The sequence below is a fragment of the Balaenoptera borealis genome (assembly GCF_965194805.1).
Source record: "Balaenoptera borealis genome assembly, chromosome: 2".
NCBI lineage: Eukaryota > Metazoa > Chordata > Mammalia > Artiodactyla > Balaenopteridae > Balaenoptera > Balaenoptera borealis.
This window is the reverse complement of record NC_138867.1, coordinates 47,311,843-47,331,946: the sequence shown is the minus strand read 5'-3', so window position 1 is coordinate 47,331,946 and position 20,104 is coordinate 47,311,843. Positions and strand designations below refer to the sequence as shown.

The window sequence follows — 20,104 nt, the reverse complement described above, 5'->3', positions numbered from 1 at the left end:
GAATAATAGTGGGATCTTCAAAGTAAAATTGCTGGCATGTGTAAAGTCCTTGAATAGAGCATCCATCATCGTCTTTGTTATTCCTCTTGTTATACTGAAATGATACACAAGCCACTCACCTTCTCCCAACTCCCACTGTTGCTACTCTCTGAAATGGAAATGGTTGATTTTATAGGACATGTTCCCTCTCATTTCCTAACTTTAGAGGACAAGAGGCTTTGATACCCAACACTCCCACTCTGTAGAGTTTCATAATTACCAAAATAAACATATTACATTTACTCTCTCATTTCAAATATTGTGGCATGGAACAAAGAGCATTCATCAAAACACGTCTTGGGACAGAAGCTGAGACCCTTAGTACCTGTGGCAAGATAGAAGTCTTCTGTGGTCTGGAGAGGCTGTGGGGAGGGAAATGTGGCCAGTGGCCGTACACCCTGTGATGTGACCTGTCATATGACACTGCCTGCCACTCGGTCACATTTGGGGAGTTACTAACTCATGAAACCCTTGGGTGTGGGTGGACTTTTATGGAAACTGGGAGTGGACTAATAAGGGTGCCCAGCATACAGATAGCCGACAGGCACATGTAAAGATGCTCAACATCACTAATTATTAGAGAAATGCAAATTAAAAATATGATGAGGTACCACCACCTCACACCAGTCAGAATGACCATCATTAAAAAGTCTACAAATAAATGCTAGAGAGGGTGTGGAGAAAAGGGAAACCTCCTACACTGTTGGTGGGAATGTAAATTGATGCAGCCACTATGCAAAAGAGTATGGAACTTCCTCAAAAAACTAAAAATAGAGTTGCCATATGATCCAACAATCCCACTCTTGGGCATGCATCCAGACAAAACTATAATTTAAAAATATACATGCACCCCTAAGTTCATAGCAGCACTATTCACAATAGCCAAGACGTGGAAACAACCTAAATGTCCATCAACAGATGAACGGATAAAGAAGATGTGGTACATATATACAATGGAATACTACTCAGCCATAAGAAAGAATGAAATAATGGCATTTGCAGCAACATGGATGGACCTAGGGATTATCATACTAGGTGAAGTAAGTCAGAAAGAGAAAGACAAATACCATATGATATGACTTACGTGTGGAATCTAAAATATGACACAAATAAACTTATCTATGAAACAGAAACAGACTCACAGACAGAAAGCAGACTTGTGGTTGCCAAGGGGGAGGGAGAGTGGGGTACGGACGGATTGGAAGTTTGGGATTAGCAGATGCAAACTATTATATATAGAATGGATAAATAACAAGGTCCTACTGTATAGCACAGGGAACTATATTCAATATACTATGATAAAAACCAAAATGGAAAAGAATATGAAAAAGAATATATATATGTATAATTAAATCACTTTGCTGTACAGCAGAAATTAACACAATATTGTAAATCTATTATACTTCAATAAAATAAATTTGGAAAAAAAAAAGAAAGGGAGCTCCAGGAACTAACTCCTAATAATTATGGGGAAGCTCTCTTCTTATAGGGCCTTAGAGTAGGTCTTAGGTAAAGTTTAACCTAATTTCTGATGTGGAATTTGATAAATCATCAAAGTCCACAATATCATTATAGACAACAATACTGAATTATGAACTGCAAAGTCTTTAAGAGACTGGAACTTAATTGTTCCCACCATGTAAAAGAAATGATAATTATGTGATAAAATAGAGGTGTTAGCTAACACAACGGTGGTGACCATATTGTAATATATAAACGTATCAAATCAAAGAGTTGTACACCTTAAGCCGACACAATGTTATATTTCAATTCTATCTCAATAGAAATAAAATATATTTTAAGCCCACAATAAATAAATAAATAAATAAATAGTATCTTGCATACATGATGGTTATTTCCAGCATTTGCTAATACCTCTCTAAAATAATGGCAAAGGGTATTCACAAAAGTAAAATTCCAGATAGACAAAGAAAAGTAGAAAAGAAAGGTCAACAAAAGTTTGGGATTTGGAAGTGCATGACTGGGGAAAGGGGAATCCTAGGCCTGCTAGGGAAGTCCACAAAAGCCCTTACCCTGCAGAACCTGGGATGGCCTTGGGATTGGAGACACCAAGTGTCTTGATCATGGGGTGTGGCTAGAGTGACTAAGTCTCCTCGTTTGCCAAGGACTGTGGGGTTTCGTGGTACACAGCAGAACTTTCAGTGTTAAAACAAGCAAGCTGAGATGTTGGTCACGCGAGGTGTTTCTAGGGCATGCAAACAGGAGGACTAGTTGAAAATCCAAGTCCCACAACCCTCTCTGACCCTGTAGAGCCAAGCAACCATCTTCCCCACGTACGACTTCTTTAAAACAAAATTAAGTTTAAAATATAAAAAAGTCATCAAACATTCTTGGCATTCACACTTCCTATATGCAGATGTCAATTTATAAAAATGAAAGAGTCTCTCTCTTAGCAACAAAATGTAAAGAATCCTTTAAAACGTTTCTCATGAATATGGATAAAATATATGTATGCTTTCTCATCATTTCTTGGTAGCAAGAAATACCAGACATTGTGTTCTCAAATATTTGCTCTCTAGAGCTGGATATATTTTTATTCAGGAATACAAAACTAAATCTTCACTAGATTCAAGATTTCCAAACCTGGGAAACTCCACCTGAATTCTGCAAAATTAGAATATTCAAGGTGGGGTCAGGTATCTAAATTGTTAAAGCTCCCCTTGTGACTCTTTTGATCAGTCAGGTTTGGAATTTATTGGATTAACAAATGTCCGCAGGGAATCCAGGGCAGGTGTCCGCTGTCAAGGCCTCAGGGATGTACATACATACGAGGAGACTGAGTAATCTGACATTTAAGCCCGGATCCGTGGGACAGGAAATGGAATCCTAGTGCTCTCTACCAGCTGTGGTCTTCACCAGTCACCCCTTCCACTGATGGGGACAGCAGGTCTCACCAGAATGTTGGCTCGGCACAGAGCGTCTATACCCTAAAATGCCCAGCCTGCACAGACAAGCTGGATTCTGAGAAATGTATTATCTCTGCCCTGGTAGGAGCCAGAACCTTCTGAGGACCAGTGATACAACTCACTGTGAGCTCCCTGTCAGACTCAGAGGAAGTACAGCCTAGTGAGAGGTTGCAATCCCGTTCTCACAGCACAGCACACGCAACTCTGCTCTACTCAGCTCTGTGGTGTGTGGCCTTGCCTTTCTTCATTAGTCATTTTTTAAAATAACACACAATTAGATTTTTCTTCCCTCCACTCCATAAGAAAGCACCCAACAGCTACAGGAGGCCAGTGTCTAAACTGAAACCACAAAATGAAGAATATCTCTTCCTGAGAAGAAAATAAAAATTAAACAGCAGACATACACAGTACTATGTGGTATAAGGAAAACCTCTCTTAAAAACACGTAGTAAAATACTCTAAAAATCCCCAGTGGGGGGAAAAAAAACTAAATTTTAATATTAACATGTGTTTCCCCCCAAAATTTCATCATTAAACATTTTTAGAACATTAGACATTTAAAAAATATTTCATATGAATTTTAAATATTTAAGTCCTTGAAAAATGCCTCCAGGAATTTGCTATACAATCCCTTTAAATCTCGACATTTCTCTTCCCCTCTTCCAGTCATCGAGGTAGGTCATGTACAGGGGCAAACACCCCATGGTCCACACATTTATGAGACAAAGGGACTATCGGGACCATTCTTGAGGAGCTCGGGGGGCTAGCAGTCTACATGTTTGTGTTTCCAGACTGTGCAAGTGGAATGACTTACAGAGCCACTTTTCTAGTTACAATTTTCCCTACTTTTCATTCAAAAGCTACTGCTACTATTATTTACTACAAAGAACAAGCCCGCCCAAGCACACTTACAAAAGAATGTTCACATGCACAGGTGTGCTGTGTTTCCATTGTCCCCTTTCATCAGTCCTACTACTCAGACAGGTGTTCAGTGAATCAAACATTCAAAAGAAGAACTGTCTTTTACGGCGAACACCATATATATGTGTCACGTGGGAGTCATGTTTTGCTAATCGGTACTTAACATGCTCTTTCCTCAAGCTCTTTAAGGCTCTTCAAGCTGCGTCTATTTTAGCAGGAATCACTCACTGTGTTGACTAGCAAGAGTCTCTAGCTGATGAGATTCAGGCATGTATCTGAGCCGCTCTGGACAACTAACAAGTAATTAAACTCAAAGCAGGTAGACTCATGATGAGAGGATCAGTGCCTCACCTCTTAAAGTTACATTATGATTTGGGTTCCCAGACCATGAAAAGTTGACAGTGTAGGAGCAAAGTGACTATGGTTCCAGGGTTTTCTCGTTAGGAGGCCAAGTAGGCACAAAATGAGACTCTCTCAGGCCTGCTAGAGCTAAATTCCTAATGCTAGACCCAATCCAATCAGCTTACTGAAGAGTTCATCAGGGAACTACTGACCCTGACTTTTTACCAGTCACTAGGCGACTGAAGACCTACTACATTCACTCTTATGGTTTCATTGTTTAGTGGACAGAAGAATATTTCATGAGCCCAATAAAACTGACATAATGCTTCAAACCAATCTCACACATGCTGGTGTTGGAAAAGGCATATTGTTTCTGCAGAGTTAAAGCTTTAAGGAATATAGTATATATACATATATACATATATATACAGGCATTTACATGTGTGTATGTGTGTATATATATATATGTATGAGAACTCTATTAAGAAAGCAAGAGTGGGGCTTCCCTGGTGGTGCAGTGGTTAAGAATCCGCCTGCCAATGCAGGGGACACGGGTTCAAGCCCTGGTCCCGGAGGATCCCACATGCCGCGGAGCAGCTGGGCCCGTGAGCCACAATTACTGAGCCTGTGCATCTGGAGCCTGTGCTCCGCAACAAGAGAGGCCGTGGTAGTGAGAGGCCCGCACACTGCGATGAAGAGTGGCCCCCACTTGCCACAACTGGAGAAAGCCCTCGCACAGAAACGAAGACCGAACACAGCCATAAATAAATAAATAAATAAATAAATAAATAAAATTTAAAAAAAGAAAAAGAAAAAAAGAAAGCAAGAGTATCTGTATTAATATAGAGTAAATAGACTTTAAGATAAGGAGCACTGCCAAAAATAAAAAAGCACATTTCATAATAATAAACAGGAAAAATTTTCAGGAAGACACAACAATTACAAATGTGTGTTTACCTAATAAAGGAGTTCAAAATATATAAAGCAAAACTGAAAGAACTAAAAAAATGGAAAGATTGATTACCATAGTTGGAGATTTTAAAACCTTTTTCTCAGTAATTGATAGAATAACTAGACCAAAATCACTAAGGTTATAGATGATCTTAGCAACACCACACAAAACCATGATCTAATTGACGTTTACAGACCACTATACCTTACAACTGCTGCATGCAGCATTCACAGCGCACATGAAATGTTCATGAAGTTAGACCAGACACTAGCCTGAAAACAAGTCTAAAAAAATGTCAAAAACATGAAATCTTAAAGAATATGTTCTCTGGTAGCAAGAGAATTTAATTAGACATCAGTATCAATAAAATATCTGAAAAATACCCAGGTATCTGGAAATTAAACAACATACCTCTAAACCCATTAATTAAGGAAAACACCACAAGGAAAGAAGCAAATAGTTTGAAATAAAATATAATGCAAATACTATACTCAGAAGTTTGTGGGAGGCAACTACTAAAGTAGTAAAGATTTATCTTTGTAAATACTATGTTTATTCTTTAAAAAGAAACATTTAAACTCAGTGATCTAAATTTCTAAATCAATACTTTAAGCCTGATAAACAAAAAGTTTCTACTAAAGTATTATACAAGGAACACACTTGTATTCTAAAAGCCCAAGTCAATACAGTATAAAATAAACAACAAAAAAGCTAACAAAGGCAAAAGTTGGTTATTTGAAGACATTAATAATTTGGATAAATATCTAGTAAGACCGGTGAGAGGGAGGGAGGGAGGATGAGAGAGAGAGAGAGAGGATTCATATTATCAGTAATAGGAATGAATGAGGGGATATCATTATAGATCCTAAAGAAATTAAAAGGTAATAAAAATATTGTGAACAATTTTATGTCCATAAATTTGAAAAATTTGGTGAAAAACATAATTTACCAAAACTGGCCCAAGTTGAAATAGGAAATTTTATATATGCATAATTAATTTTCTACTGCTGCCATAATGGATGTTTAAAACAACACCCAGTTATTATTTACCGAGTCAGAAATCTAGACACAGTGTAACTCAGCTAGGTCCTCTGCTCATATTGCTAAGGCATTACAAGGTCAAAATCAATGTGCCAGCTGGGCTGGGTTCCTACCTGAAGGTTCTGGGGAAGATTCCACTTCCAAGCTTTTTCAGGTTGTTGGCAGAATTCAGTTGCCTGTGGTTATAGGACTGAGGTCTCTATTTCCTTGACATATAGCCTTCTTCATCTTTAAACCAACAATCCTCACGCTTCAAATCTTTGACTTCCCCTTCTGCCATATCTCTCTGACTCCAGCAATATAATGACTGATGTCATTATACTGGACTCACCTGAAAATCCAGGTTAATCTCCTTATTTTAAAGTCCATAACATTAATTACATCTGCAAAGGCCCTTGTGTTGTGTAACATAATTTACTCATATGTTCCAGGGATTAGGCAGACATATCTGCAAGGAGTTAGGGAGAAGGCTATTCTGCCTACCACAATATGCTAAAGGGAGACAGATAGATAGATAGATAGAGTAGATAGCTGGAAGATAGAGATATTTGTATATCAAAAAAGTTGCATTTGTTTAAAAAAAAAAATGTCCACAAAGAAAACTCCAGGCTCTAATAGCTTCATTGATAAACTCTACCAAACACTTTCAGGAACAAAATATATCGATCTTACACACCAAAATCATTCAAAAAGTAGAGGGAAAAAGAACACTTCTCACTTGTTTTATAAGGTTTCCATAACTCCTATATTATAACCTTATAAAAGCATTAAAAGAAAATCATATATCAATATCCATCATGAACTTAAGTGCAAAAATCTTCAACAAAATATAGTCAAATTGAATCCAGACAATACATCATGACTAACTGGGGTTTATCTAAGTAATGTCACATAAAAAAAAATCAATCAGTATAATCCAATAGAATAAAGGAGATAAACCATGTGATCACCCCAACAGATGAAGAAAAAGTATTGACAAAATTCAGCAACCATTTATTTTAAAAACAAATATTCTTAGCAAACTAGGAATCAAAAGAAATACCTTCTGTATGATAAGGATATCTATAATAAAAACAACAACAACAAAAAGCCAATTACAGCTAACTTCATACTTAATGGTGAAAGATGGCTTTCTGCTAAGATTGGGAATAAGAATGTCTGCTCATCACTTCTACTCAACATTTTACTACTCTCTCTTTTGAGAACACTGGAATCACAACTAACTGCTGAACAATCATCAACAGGAAGATACTGGAACTCACCAAAAAAGATACCCCACATGCAAAGACAAAGGAGAAGCTGCAATGAGATGGTAGGAGGGGTGCTATCACAATAAAATCAAATCCCATAACTGCTGGGTGGGTGATTCACAAACTGAAGAACACTTATACTACAGAAGTCCACTCACTGGACTGAAGGTTCTGAGCCACACGTCAGGCTTCCCAACCCGGGGGTCAGGCAATGGGAGGAGGAATTCCTAGAGAATCAGACTTTGAAGGCTAATGGGATTTGATTGCAGGACATCGGCAGGACTGGGGGGAACAGATACTCCACTCTTGGAGGGCACACACGAAGTAGTGTGTGCATTGGGACCCAGGGGAAGGAGCAGTGACCCCATAGGAGACTGAATGAGACCTACCTGCTAGTGTTGGAGGGTCTCCTGCAGAGGTGGGGGGCAGCAGTGGCTCACCAAGGGACAAGGACACCGGCAGCAGAAGTTCTAGGAAGTACCCCTTGGCGTGAGCCCTCACAGAGTCTGCCATTAGCCCCACCAAAGAGCCCAGGTAGGCTCCAGTGTTGGGTCGCCTCAGGCCAAACAAGCAACAGGGAGGGAAGACAGGCCCACCCATCAGCAGACAAGCGGATTAAAGTTTTACTGAGCTCTGCCCACCAGAGCAACAGCCAGCTCTACCCACCACCAGTCCCTCCCATTAGGAAACTTGCACAAGCCTCTTAGGTAGCCTCATCCACCAGAGGGCAGACAGAATAAGCAAGAAGAACTACAATCCTGCAGCCTGTGGAACAAAAACCACATTAACAGAAAGATAGACAAAATGAAAAGGGAGAGGGCTATGTACCAGATGAAGGAACAAGATAAAACCCCAGAAAAACAACTAAATGAAATGGAGATAGGCAATCTTCCAGAAAAAGAATTCAGAATAATGAGAGTGAAGATCACCCAGGACCTCGGAAAAAGAATGGAGGCAAAGATCGAGACAATGCAAGAAATGTTTAACAAAGATCTAGAAGAATTAAAGAACAAACAGAGATGAACAATACAATAACTGAAATGAAAACTACACTAGAAGGAATCAATAGCAGAATAACTGAGGCAGAAGAACGGATAAGTGACCTGGAAGACAGAATGGTGAAATTCACTGCTGCGGAACAGAATAAAGAAAAAAGAATGAAAAGAAATGGAGACAGCCTAAGAAACCTCTGGGACAACATTAAATGCAATAACATTAGCATTATAGGGGTCCCAGAAGGAGAAGAGAGAGAGAAAGGACCCGAGAAAATCTTTGAAGAGATTACAGTCGAAAACTTCCCTAATATGGGAAAGGAAATAGCCACCCAAGTCCAGGAAGCGCAGAGAGTCCCATACAGGATAAACCCAAGGAGAAACATGCCAAGACACACAGTAATCAAATTGGCAAAAATTAAAGACAGAGAAAAATTATTGATGGCAGCAAGGGAAAAACGACAAATAACATACAAGGGAACTCCCATAAGGTTAACAGCTGATTTCTCAGCAGAACCTCTACAAGCCAGAAGGGAGTGGCATGATATACTTAAAGTGATGAAAGGGAAGAAGCTACAACCAAAATAATGCTACCCGGCAAGGATCTCATTCAGATTTGATGGAGAAATCAAAAGCTTTACAGACAAGCAAAAGCTAAGAGAATTCAGCACCACCAAACCAGCTCTACAACAAATGCTAAAGGAACTTCTCTAAGTGGGAAACACAAGAGAAGAAAAGGACCTACAAAAACAAACCCAAAGCAATTAAGTAAATGGTAGTAGGAACATACATATCAATAATTACCTTAAACATAAATGGATTAAATGCTCCAACCAAAAGACACAGGCTTGCTGAATGGATACAAAAACAAGACCCATATATATGCTGTCTTCAAGACACCCACTTCAGACCTAGGAACACATACAGACTGAAAGTGAGCGGATGGAAAAAGATATTCCATGCAAATGGAAATCAAAAGAAAGCTGGAGTAGCAATACTCATATCAGATAAGATACACTTTAAAATAAAGAATGTTACAAGAGACAAGGAAGGACACTATGTAATGATCAAGGGAACAATCCAAGAAGAAAATATAACAATTATAAATATATATGCACCCAACATAGGAGCACCTCAATACATAAGGCAACTGCTAACAGCTATAAAAGAGGAAATCGACAGTAACACAGTGATAGTGGGGGACTTTAACACCTCAATTACACCCATGGACAGATCATCCAAACAGAAGATTAATAAGGAAACACAAGCTTTAAATGACACAGTAGACCAGATAGATTTAATTGATATTTATAGGACATTCCATCCAAAAACAACAGATTACTCTTTGTTCTCAATTGCGCTCAGAACATTCTCCAGGATAGATCACATCTTGGGCCACAAATCAAGCCTCAGTAAATTTAAGAAAATTGAAATCATATCAAGCATCTTTTCTGACCATAACGCTATGAGATTAGACATGAATTACAGGGAAAAAAAACGTAAAAAACAAAAAGACATGGAGGCTAAACAATATGTTACTAAATAACCAAGAGATCACTGAAGCAACCAAAGAGAAAATCAAAAAAAATACCTGGAGACAAATGACAATGAAAACACGATGATCCAAAACCTGTGGGATGCAGCAAAAGCAGTTCTAAGTGGGAAGTTTATAGCTATACAAGCCTACCTCAAGAAACAAGAAAAATCTCAATTAAACAATCTAACCTTACACCTAAAGGAACTAGAGAAAGAAGAACAAACAAAACCCAAAGTTAGCAGAAGGAAAGAAACCATAAAGATCAGAGCAGAAATAAATGAAATAGAAACAAAGAAGACAATAGCAAAGATCAATAACACTAAAACCCGGTTCTTTGAGAAGATAAATAAAATTGATAAACCATTAGCCAGACTTATCAAGAAAAAGATGGAGAGAGCTCAAATCAATAAAACTAGAAATGAAAAAGGAGAAGTTACAACAGACACCACAGAAATACAAAGCATCCTAAGAGACTATTACAAGCAACTCTATGCCAATAAAATGGACAACCTGGAAGAAATGGACAAATTCTTAGAAAGGTATAAGCTTCCAAGACTGAACCAGGAAAAATAGAAAATATGAACAGACCAATCACAAGTAATGAAATTACTTGTAATCACAAGTAATGAAATTACTTGTGATTAAAAATCTTCCCAGAGGGCTTCCCTGGTGGCGCAGTGGTTGAAAATCTGCCTGCCAATGCAGGGGACACGGGTTTGAGCCCTGGTCTGGGAGGATCCCACATGCCACGGAGCAACAAGGCCCATGAGCCACAACTACTGAGCCTGCGCGTCTGGAGCTTGTGCTCCGCACCAAGAGAGGCCACGATGGTGAGAGGCCCGCGCACCGCGATGAAGAGTGGCCCCCACTCGCCGCAACTAGAGAAAGCCCTTGCATGGAGGCGAAGACCCAACACAGCCAAAAATAAATAAATTAAAAAAAGAAAGAAGCTTTCATTAAAAAAAAAAAAAAAATCTTCCCAGAAACAAAAGTCCAGGACCAGATGGCTTCACAGGTGAATTCTATCAAACATTTAGAGAATAGCTAACACCCATCCTTCTCAAACTCTTCCAAAAAATTGCAGAGGAAGGAGCACTCCCAAACTCATTCTATGAGGCCACCATCACCCTGATACCAAAACCAGACAAAGATACTACAAAAAAAGAAAATTACAGACCAATATCACTGATGAATATAGATGCAAAAATCCTCAACAAAATACTAGCAGACAGAATACAACAACACATTAAAAGAATCATACATCATGATCAGGTGGAATTTATCCCACAGATGCAAGGATTCTTCAATATACGCAAGTCAATCAATGTGATACACCATATTAAGAAATTGAAGAATAAAAACCATATGGTCATCTCAATAGATGCAGAAAAAGCTTTTGACAAAATTCAACACCCATTTATGATAAAAACTCTCCAGAAAGTGGGCAAAGAGGGAAGCTACTTCAACATGATAAAGGCCATATATGACAAACCCACAGCAAACATCATTCTCATTGGTGAAAAACTGAAAGCATTTCCTCTAAGATCAGGAACAAGACAAGGATGTCCACTCTCACCACTATTATTCAACATAGTTTGGGAAAACCTGACCACAGCAATCAGAGAAGAAAAAGAAATAAAAGGAATACAAATTGTTTGCAGACGACATGATACTATACATAGAGAATCCTAAAGATGCCACCAGAAAACTACTAGAGCTAATCAATGAATTTGGTAAAGTTGCAGGATACAAAATTAATGCACAGAAATCTCTTGCATTCCTATACACTAATGATGAAAAATCTGAAAGAGAAATTAAGGAAACTCTCCCATTTGCCACTGCAACAAAAAGAATAAAATACCTGGGAATAAACCTACCTAGGGAGACATAAGACCTGTATGCAGAAAGCTATAAGACACTGATGAAAGAAATAAAAGATGATACCAACAGATGGAGAGATATACCATGTTCTTGGATTGGAAGACTCAATATTGTGAAAATGACTATACTACCCAAAGCAATCTACAAATTCAATGCAATCCCTATCAAATTACCAATGGCATTTTTTACAGAATTAGAACAAAAAATCTTAAAATTTGTATGGAGACACAAAAGACCCCAAATAGACAAAGCAGTCTTGAGGGAAAAAAATGGAGCTGGAGGAATCAGATTCCCTGACTTCAGACTATACTACAAAGCTACAGTAATCAAGACAATATGGTACTGGCACAAAAACAGAAATATAGATCAATGGAACAGGATAGAAAGCCCAGAGATAAACTCACGTGCCTATGGTCAACTAAACTATGACAAAGGAGGCAAGGATATACAATGGAGATAAGACAGTCTCTTCAATAAGTGGTGCTGGGAAAACTGGACAGCTACATGTAAAAGAAAGAAATTAGAGCACTCCCTAACACCATACACAAAAATAAACTCAAAATGGATTAGAGACCTAAATGTAAGACCGGACACTATAAAACTCTTAGTGGAAAACATAGGAAGAACACTCTTTGACATAAATCACAGCAAGATCTTTTTTGATCCACCTCCTAGAGTAAGGGAAATAAAAACAAAAATAAACAAATGGGACCTAATGAAAGTGAAAAGCTTTTGCACAGCAAAGGAAACCATAAACAAGACGAAAAGACAACCCTCAGAATGGGAGAAAATATTTACAAATGAAGCAACTGACAAAGGATTAATCTCCGAAATATATAAACAGCTCATGCAGCTCAATATTAAAAAAACAAACAACCCAATCCAAAAATGGGCAGAAGACCTAAATAGACATTTCTCCAAAGAAGACATACAGATGGCCAAGAAGCACATGAAAAGCTGCTCAACATCACTAATTATTAGAGAAATGCAAATCAAAACTACAATGAGGTATCATCTCACACCAGTTAGAATGGCCATCATCAGAAAATCTACAAACAACAAATGCTGGAGAGGGTGTGGAGAAAAGGGAACCCTCTTGCACTGTTGGTGGGAATGTAAATTGATACAGCCACTATGGAGAACAGTATGGAGGTTCCTTAAAAAACTAAAAATGGAATTACCATATGATCCAGCAATCGCACTACTGGGCATATACCCAGAGAAAACCATAATTAAAAAAGACACATGCACCCCAATGTCCATTGCAGCACTATTTGCAATAGTCAGGTCACGGAAGCAACCTAAATGCCCATCGACAGACGAATGGATAAAGAAGTTGTGGTACATATGTACAATGGAATATTACTCAGCCATAAAAAGGAACAAAACTGGGTCATTTGCAGAGACGTGGATGGATGTAGAGACTGTCATACAGAGTGAAGTAAGTCAGAAAGAGAAAAACAAATATCATATATTAATGCATATATGTGGAACCTAGAAAAATGGTACAGATGAAGTGGTTTGCAGGGCAGAAATTGAGACACAGATGTAGAGAACAAACATATGGACACCAAGGGGAGAAAGCGGCGGGGGGGTGGGGGTTGTGGTGTGATGAATTCAGCAATTGAAAAAAATAAAAAATAAAAATATAATTTAAAAAAATAAAACATTTTACTAGCTGTCCTATCCTGTGGAATAAGTTATAGGGGGAAAAAAAAAAGAAGGTCACTGGAAAGAAAGAACTGCCTCTATTTGCAAATGAGACAATTATTTATGGGGAAATTCTTAAGGAATCTAAAAAAATACTACTAGAAATAACAAATGTAGTAAGGTCTTGGGACATAGTTAAGACAAATAGATCAAAGCAAGTACAGAGTCCAAATATAGATCCCACCTATAATTAATAACCTAAATTTCATCAAAATAAAAATACTCATCAGAAGACACTATTAAGATATGAGTATTCAAGGCACAGACTGGCAGAAAATATTTTCATACATTCAAAGAACTAGTTTCAAAACTTAATAAACAAACATATCAAAAAAGAAAAAAAACCTATATAAAGATCTTCTGCAACTAAACAATAAAAAGACAACCCAGATAATGGATAAAAGGCTACGCAGACACTACACAAAGGAAGATATCCAAATGGCCAGTAAACAGATACAAATATACTAAACATCACCGTCATCAGAAAAATGCAAATACAGATCACAATGAGATACAATAAACACCCATTAAAGTGGCCAGAAGTTAAACGGCCACTGACACCAGACACTGTTAAGGATGTGAAGCCACTAGAATGTTCATACATTGCCAGTGAGAATGTGAAATGGCACTACAATTTTGGCTAGAGATTTGACTGTTTCTTAGAAAGTTAAAGTCTTACCTTTTACCTCAACAATTCTACTTCTAGGTATTTACCCATAAGAAATGAAAACACATTATCATAAAAAGACCAATGTGATAATGTTTATAGCCTTCATTATAGTAGCACCAAATGAAATTACCTCAAAGTCCATCAACAGACAAATAGATTTTAAAAGTGTTGTAGATTGATACACCAGTATAATATGCATCAATAAAACAAAATGAATTATTGATACATGCAAAAACATGAATAAATCCCTTACACATTATACTGAGCAAAATAAGCCAGACTCAAGAGTACACACTGTATATTCTGCAATATGTTCATTTTGTATGTTTTCCAGAACTATACAGAGTTCTAGAACAGGACTAATTTATGGTGAAAAAAGTCAAGAATTTATTGCATTAGTAGATTAACTGGAAAAAGAATGTGAATGAAGGAACTTTGGGGGCTGATTGGAAATGTTCTACATCTTTATAGTGGTATGTACTACACAGGTGTACCCATTTATCAAAATTCATCAAATTTGGGACTTCCCTGGAGGTCCAGTGGTTAAGACTTCACCTTCCAATGCATGGGGTGCGGGTTTGATCCCTGGTCAGGGAGCTAAGATCCCACATGCCTTGCAGCCAAAAAACCAAAACATAAAACAGAAGCAATATTGTAACAAATTCAATAAAGACTTTAAAAAAAATAAAAATAAATAATTTTTTAAATTCCTGAAGTTGTTCACTTAATATTTGTACATTTCAACATATAGAAATATCTCAAAAACTGTAAATAAGCAAATGAAAAATGCTAAAAATTTATATAATTCCAAATAAATCTAAAAGATTTCATCTTCACAGGTCATAGTATGCATGGTAAAAAACTATGAGCTATTAAGAGGGTTCCTTTAGAACCTCTGGACCCAATTAACGAATGAAAAATGGGGGAAATTGTTGGATGACCTTTAACCAATACAACATTTTTTTCAGGTGGCACAACTGTTTATACTTAGTATGTTGAATATCCTTGGTGTAAGAATAGTCCCAGGAAAATTCAATCCTTAGCATAAAAATATATTTCCGTCTTGGAATATGATGGTCAGGAAAGGAACCTGCAGTTCCAATATAAGCTTAGAATGGCAGGGGAAAATTGTGGTTATGCCATGTAATAAAACCACAACTTCTTGGACTAAAAAAATGAAAATGGAAAATCATTCTTACACCACAGAAATTTATTTTTACTATAATTCCCCTCTCTATCCTCCACTTTCCTTTACAGAAGAAAGGTGGATACTTGAGGAATTTGCTCAAATGGAGTAAGAAAAAAGTTCTTGTTTCTCCAATGTCAACTAGAGTTTGTCTCCGTAAGGGATGAGGACTAAACTTCCATTTCTTATAAAGATAAAGGGATCATCATAGAGGCTGGATGTGCTTAGAAATTCCACAATAATAAAATGCAAGATTGCCATGTACCTTCCATAGCCAAATGAAACAATGATACTTAGACTTTGATTCTTTGTAAGTTGTTTTTGTTATATAGCATGGCTGTATTTAATATCTATTGTGGTTTTCACCTCAACCTCATTTTCAGCCTACACTTATATTCTTTCTTCAGTCCTCCTCATTTTTAGCCAAATAACCTTTTTTGGCACTCTGCTTCATGGTTTGAGTAGTTTCAAGTTTCCTAAATAGTTAGAGGGCTCTGCGCTTATGTGATGACCAAGAAAGCTTGTGGATGACAAAATTGAAGATAAGCATTTAAACAGAGACAATGAATTCCACTAGTCCTGCAAGAGAGTAAGTAAAGCTGCAAGAAATTCAAACCCAGGAAACAGAAAGCTAGCCATTTTTAAAACATTGGCCCTTCTCAAATATTTGGTTTAGTTTATACAAGATAATTTTATAAACAGAAGAGACAATTCTCTTTCTTCTGAACCAAATGAATGAATCAAATTATATCAATAGTGCCCTCATTCTTTACACCACCATTTTGTGTCTTCTTGAGGAACCCAAAATAATAGAGGAAATAACAAGGGCTTTCTAGAGTCTGGCAGAATTTTGAATTTACCGTGTTGGGAAAGTTGTTTAATCTTAAAAAGTTCTAGTTATCTGCCCATAATTAGGATAATGGTGACCTCTAGGACTGTTTTATATCTTACACACACACACACACACACACACACACACATACACACACACACACAGAGATCTGAATGCAAGGCACAGTGCTTGGCACAAAGCAATAGATAAACTGGAATTTGTTCAACCTGGCTCCTGAATCAAATGACAATTTGTTCATGAGAGTCTTGCCCTCAAGTCATGAGCGCTGCTATTCCCCATTTCATTTCGCCCTCAGAATTCATGGATGCACTGAATGAAAAAACACAAAATGACCATCTCCTGCATTAAAATTCTAACCCATCATTTGGAACACTTACCAAATGCTATTCCTGGTTATTTAGTTGCAAAGGAAATACAGACAGCAAAGACTATTACTGTTTATTATTTTAATAGTCACTATAAAACAATTATTATCCCTCATTTTGCATCAACTCAGAGAGAAATATTCTTCAGAAAATTTGCATATATCAAAGATAACTACCTCGAACAGAGCACCAAGCTATGTACATAGGCACAATAAATACTTTTTAAAAGACATTAATTTTTAAAGGATTCTTTGATTTAAGAAAATAAAATAAGTAAATTAGGAAATCAACAATTAAAGAGCACATTTTGTTCCACTGAATAAATGAACTAAATATTTTTACATGGGGAAAAGAATCTCTTAGGATAATGAAACTATAGAATGAGGTTTTGCTTGTGACTCATTTTCCAGAAACCTAAGGGAAAACTTAGGGGCATGTATTTTAAATGATGATGTGGTTCAGTTTTTACATGGAAAAAAGAAAAAGTCAACTATTCATCTCGTTGCATCTTCATATGTCAAAATCACCTGGAATGTGATTATGTGCTTATGATTCAGCAGTACAGGTGCTGAGACATTACTTACCACTTTAAAAAAAAAAAAATATATATATATATATATAAAGCATGTTTATAGTTTTTATTCTTTCTATATATATAAAAAGCATGTTTATAGTTTTTATTCTTCCTATCATTATATATGTTTGAAAACCTGACAGTAATTGAGAGAGGGCCACCATAACAATTTACTTGGTAAATTGAATCAGTAAATGTGCTTAAATGAAATATACTACAGAAAATAGTCTTTGATTTTTTTTAATGTACATGTTATTCTTGACAGCATTTGGGCATCGAAATTTTTAATTTCAAAAATCAAGTCCAATGAATAAAATACATCCTAAATGTGACAACTCCATCCAGAAGCAAATTAATTTTGTTACCTATTTTTATATTAATTATTCATTAAAGTTCTGACTAAAATATGGAATTACAGTGCCTACTACAAAGTTGATATGAAATAATTTAAAATAGTTCTTAAGGCACTAATTTCATAGAGTTCTGTAACATTTTATTGACCCTTCTGAACATTCTAAGCAATTATTATAAGAAAATAAAAATAAAGATGCAGTGTAATTTATTTGTTAGAAATTTATTTTAACATAAACACTTCAGTGCATATATGGGTTTGATGCTAAATACTAACAATCTACTATTAAAATCTACTGTCAATGTTTACTTGTAATCAGATATGATTAATTTAGCCAGTTGGTTCCTGGCAGTACCTCTAGTAGTGGGAAATTATCATAAGCCAATATATCTTGATTGCAACAGCCTGTACCTTTATTGTCTGTCCAGATTCTTTTCACATCAGGTCTATAATGAAAAACTAAGTCAAACAGAGGTATTAGAAGATTCACAATGGGGCCAATGTTCTCTGGAACAAATCAAATTTTCAACAACTCATAAGGTAATTCGAGAGCTTCTATTATATAATCCTTCAACAAACAATTAAATTCTACAGATCTTTTTTCATTGAACAGTCCAGTCAGCATATATCTTAATATACGTAACCCATATCATAAATAAAAAGTAAATTGAAGCATACGTTTAAAGCCCTTGATTTTTGTGGAAAATGTTTAAGCACGAATTAAAGTCAAACATTTATATTGGTGGATTTGGTAGCAGGGTTGGGTTCTCAAGAGAGACAACACGTTCCAAACGTGTGTTCCATTCCCCTCTCAATCCCATTCATAAAGTGCCTTTCTGTTACGCAATGGGATCACTCTGCTTGGTAATGAACACAGGCTGATGTTTAGCGTTAACTGATTGTACATACAAAGGAGAAAGCATCACTCATCTTTACTTAAAAACAAAACTTAAGCAAGGTGCTTAGGCAGAGGCGCCTTTGCACCGGAGTCAAAGGAAGCAAACATAAGAATGTGACTGAAATAGGGAATCAGATCGGACAACAAATGGGCACATTACTCAGGAAAGCTCAGAGGATAGTCTTTGAAACGCAGCAGTAAACCAGTTGTGTGGACAGCGATAAAGGCTTGCTTACTTCTGGGAAGGGTCAAGCCCCAATGGGTTTGCTTTTTCCATTGATACTACTAGGACCCTAACTGAAGAAAGAGGACTATGGGGACCCTAACATTGGCTTCTCCTTTCTTAGCGCGCTCTTAACCAAGCGGTATTCGCTCTATCCCGACTCCAGTAGAGTTCGCAACCCCGAACCTCGCCATAAGTCCGTGTGTCTGCACCGCGATCACAAACCAGGCAAGCCAGGAGGGGCAATCAATGCCAATACGAGATTGCATGTTCCTCTGACTTTTGTTTGCTCAAGTTTACGTTCTAGACACTATAATCCTCCTTGTGGAGCCTAGGAAGATAATGTATACTCTTACCCGCGTCAAAACATCCCCAGTCACAGCCCCGCGGAGCGTAGAGGAACCCAGTTCTGTTCCCTGGACCAAGTCAGAACCGCATCCCCGCGGGTGGCTGCCTAAGACCTTCCCTTAGATCGGGAGCAGTTTATGCTGGGAGCGAGGGAGAAAGCATCTCTTTCAATTCCTCCCGAGGCCACCACACTTTCTATATAGACCCACCTGCATGGGAGCTTCGTGTCTCATTGTTCGCAAAGTGTCCTCTCTCCCTGGCTAAGACAGTGCTGGCCCGGGAGCCCGATCAAGCGTGCACAGCCCGCGCGCTTCACGCTCCACACTGCACTCTTGGGGTTCGCTAACCGGCTCCAACATCAGCACCGGAGCTGTCCCTTCCTGGCGCCGCACACGCGTACTGGCTGAGAGCCCCGCGTGCTCCTGGGAGTTGTAGTCTGACCCTACTGAGCTTTCCGGCAAACCGGTGAGCCGTGAACTACATTTCCCGGCAAGCCAGCAGTAAAACGGGTTGCTCCTCCAGTTGGACTCGGCCGCGGAGCCTCCCTTCTCTTTTGGAATCGCTCCCGGTTGCTGCTGCTCTCAGCCTCACAGACTATTTCCTCGCAAGGTGCAGGCGAAAGTGACCCCAGCTCATCTCAGCTGGAGATTTTTCTTTGCTACCTATCGCTTTCCGAAGCTAGATTGTGATTTTTCTTGTTAGGAAACGCACTACCTTGTGCTAATTCCCAATCTAAACGAAACCTGCTCTGCGTTCTGGAACTCTCCGCCCTACACCTCCCCATCCTGAATCGGGAAAGTTTATTCATTTCCATAGGCAGAGTGGGGTGGTTTTACAATCTCATTCACCAAACGCGGGGGAGAACGAGAATGAATGGCACACACATAAAGAAAGTGGTTCACTCACACAATTGCATTGAGAAGGCATCCACGCGCGCGCGTACACACACACACACACACACACACACACCCACACACACACCCATCAAAGTCCATCAAAGCGAGATTTCGCTCAGAGCATACAGAGGAACTCCCTTCTGCTTA

General features: G+C 37.9%; 1 protein-coding gene across 2 annotated transcripts in view; it reads right to left on the bottom strand.

The window, feature by feature from the left end:
* The window catches only part of RAB3C (RAB3C, member RAS oncogene family), a 314,700-nt gene that overhangs the window by 277,889 nt on the left and 16,707 nt on the right, over positions 1–20,104 (bottom strand). The window contains exon 1 of one of the 2 annotated variants that reach the window (XM_082382503.1): positions 19,271–20,094. The exons of the other annotated variant lie outside the window; for it this stretch is intronic. Within the exon in view, the coding sequence (XP_082238629.1) occupies positions 19,271–19,294 (24 nt within the window). The 5' untranslated portion in view covers positions 19,295–20,094. Of the gene's footprint in view, positions 1–19,270; positions 20,095–20,104 lie in introns of those variants that run through there. 2 annotated transcript variants of the gene reach the window in all.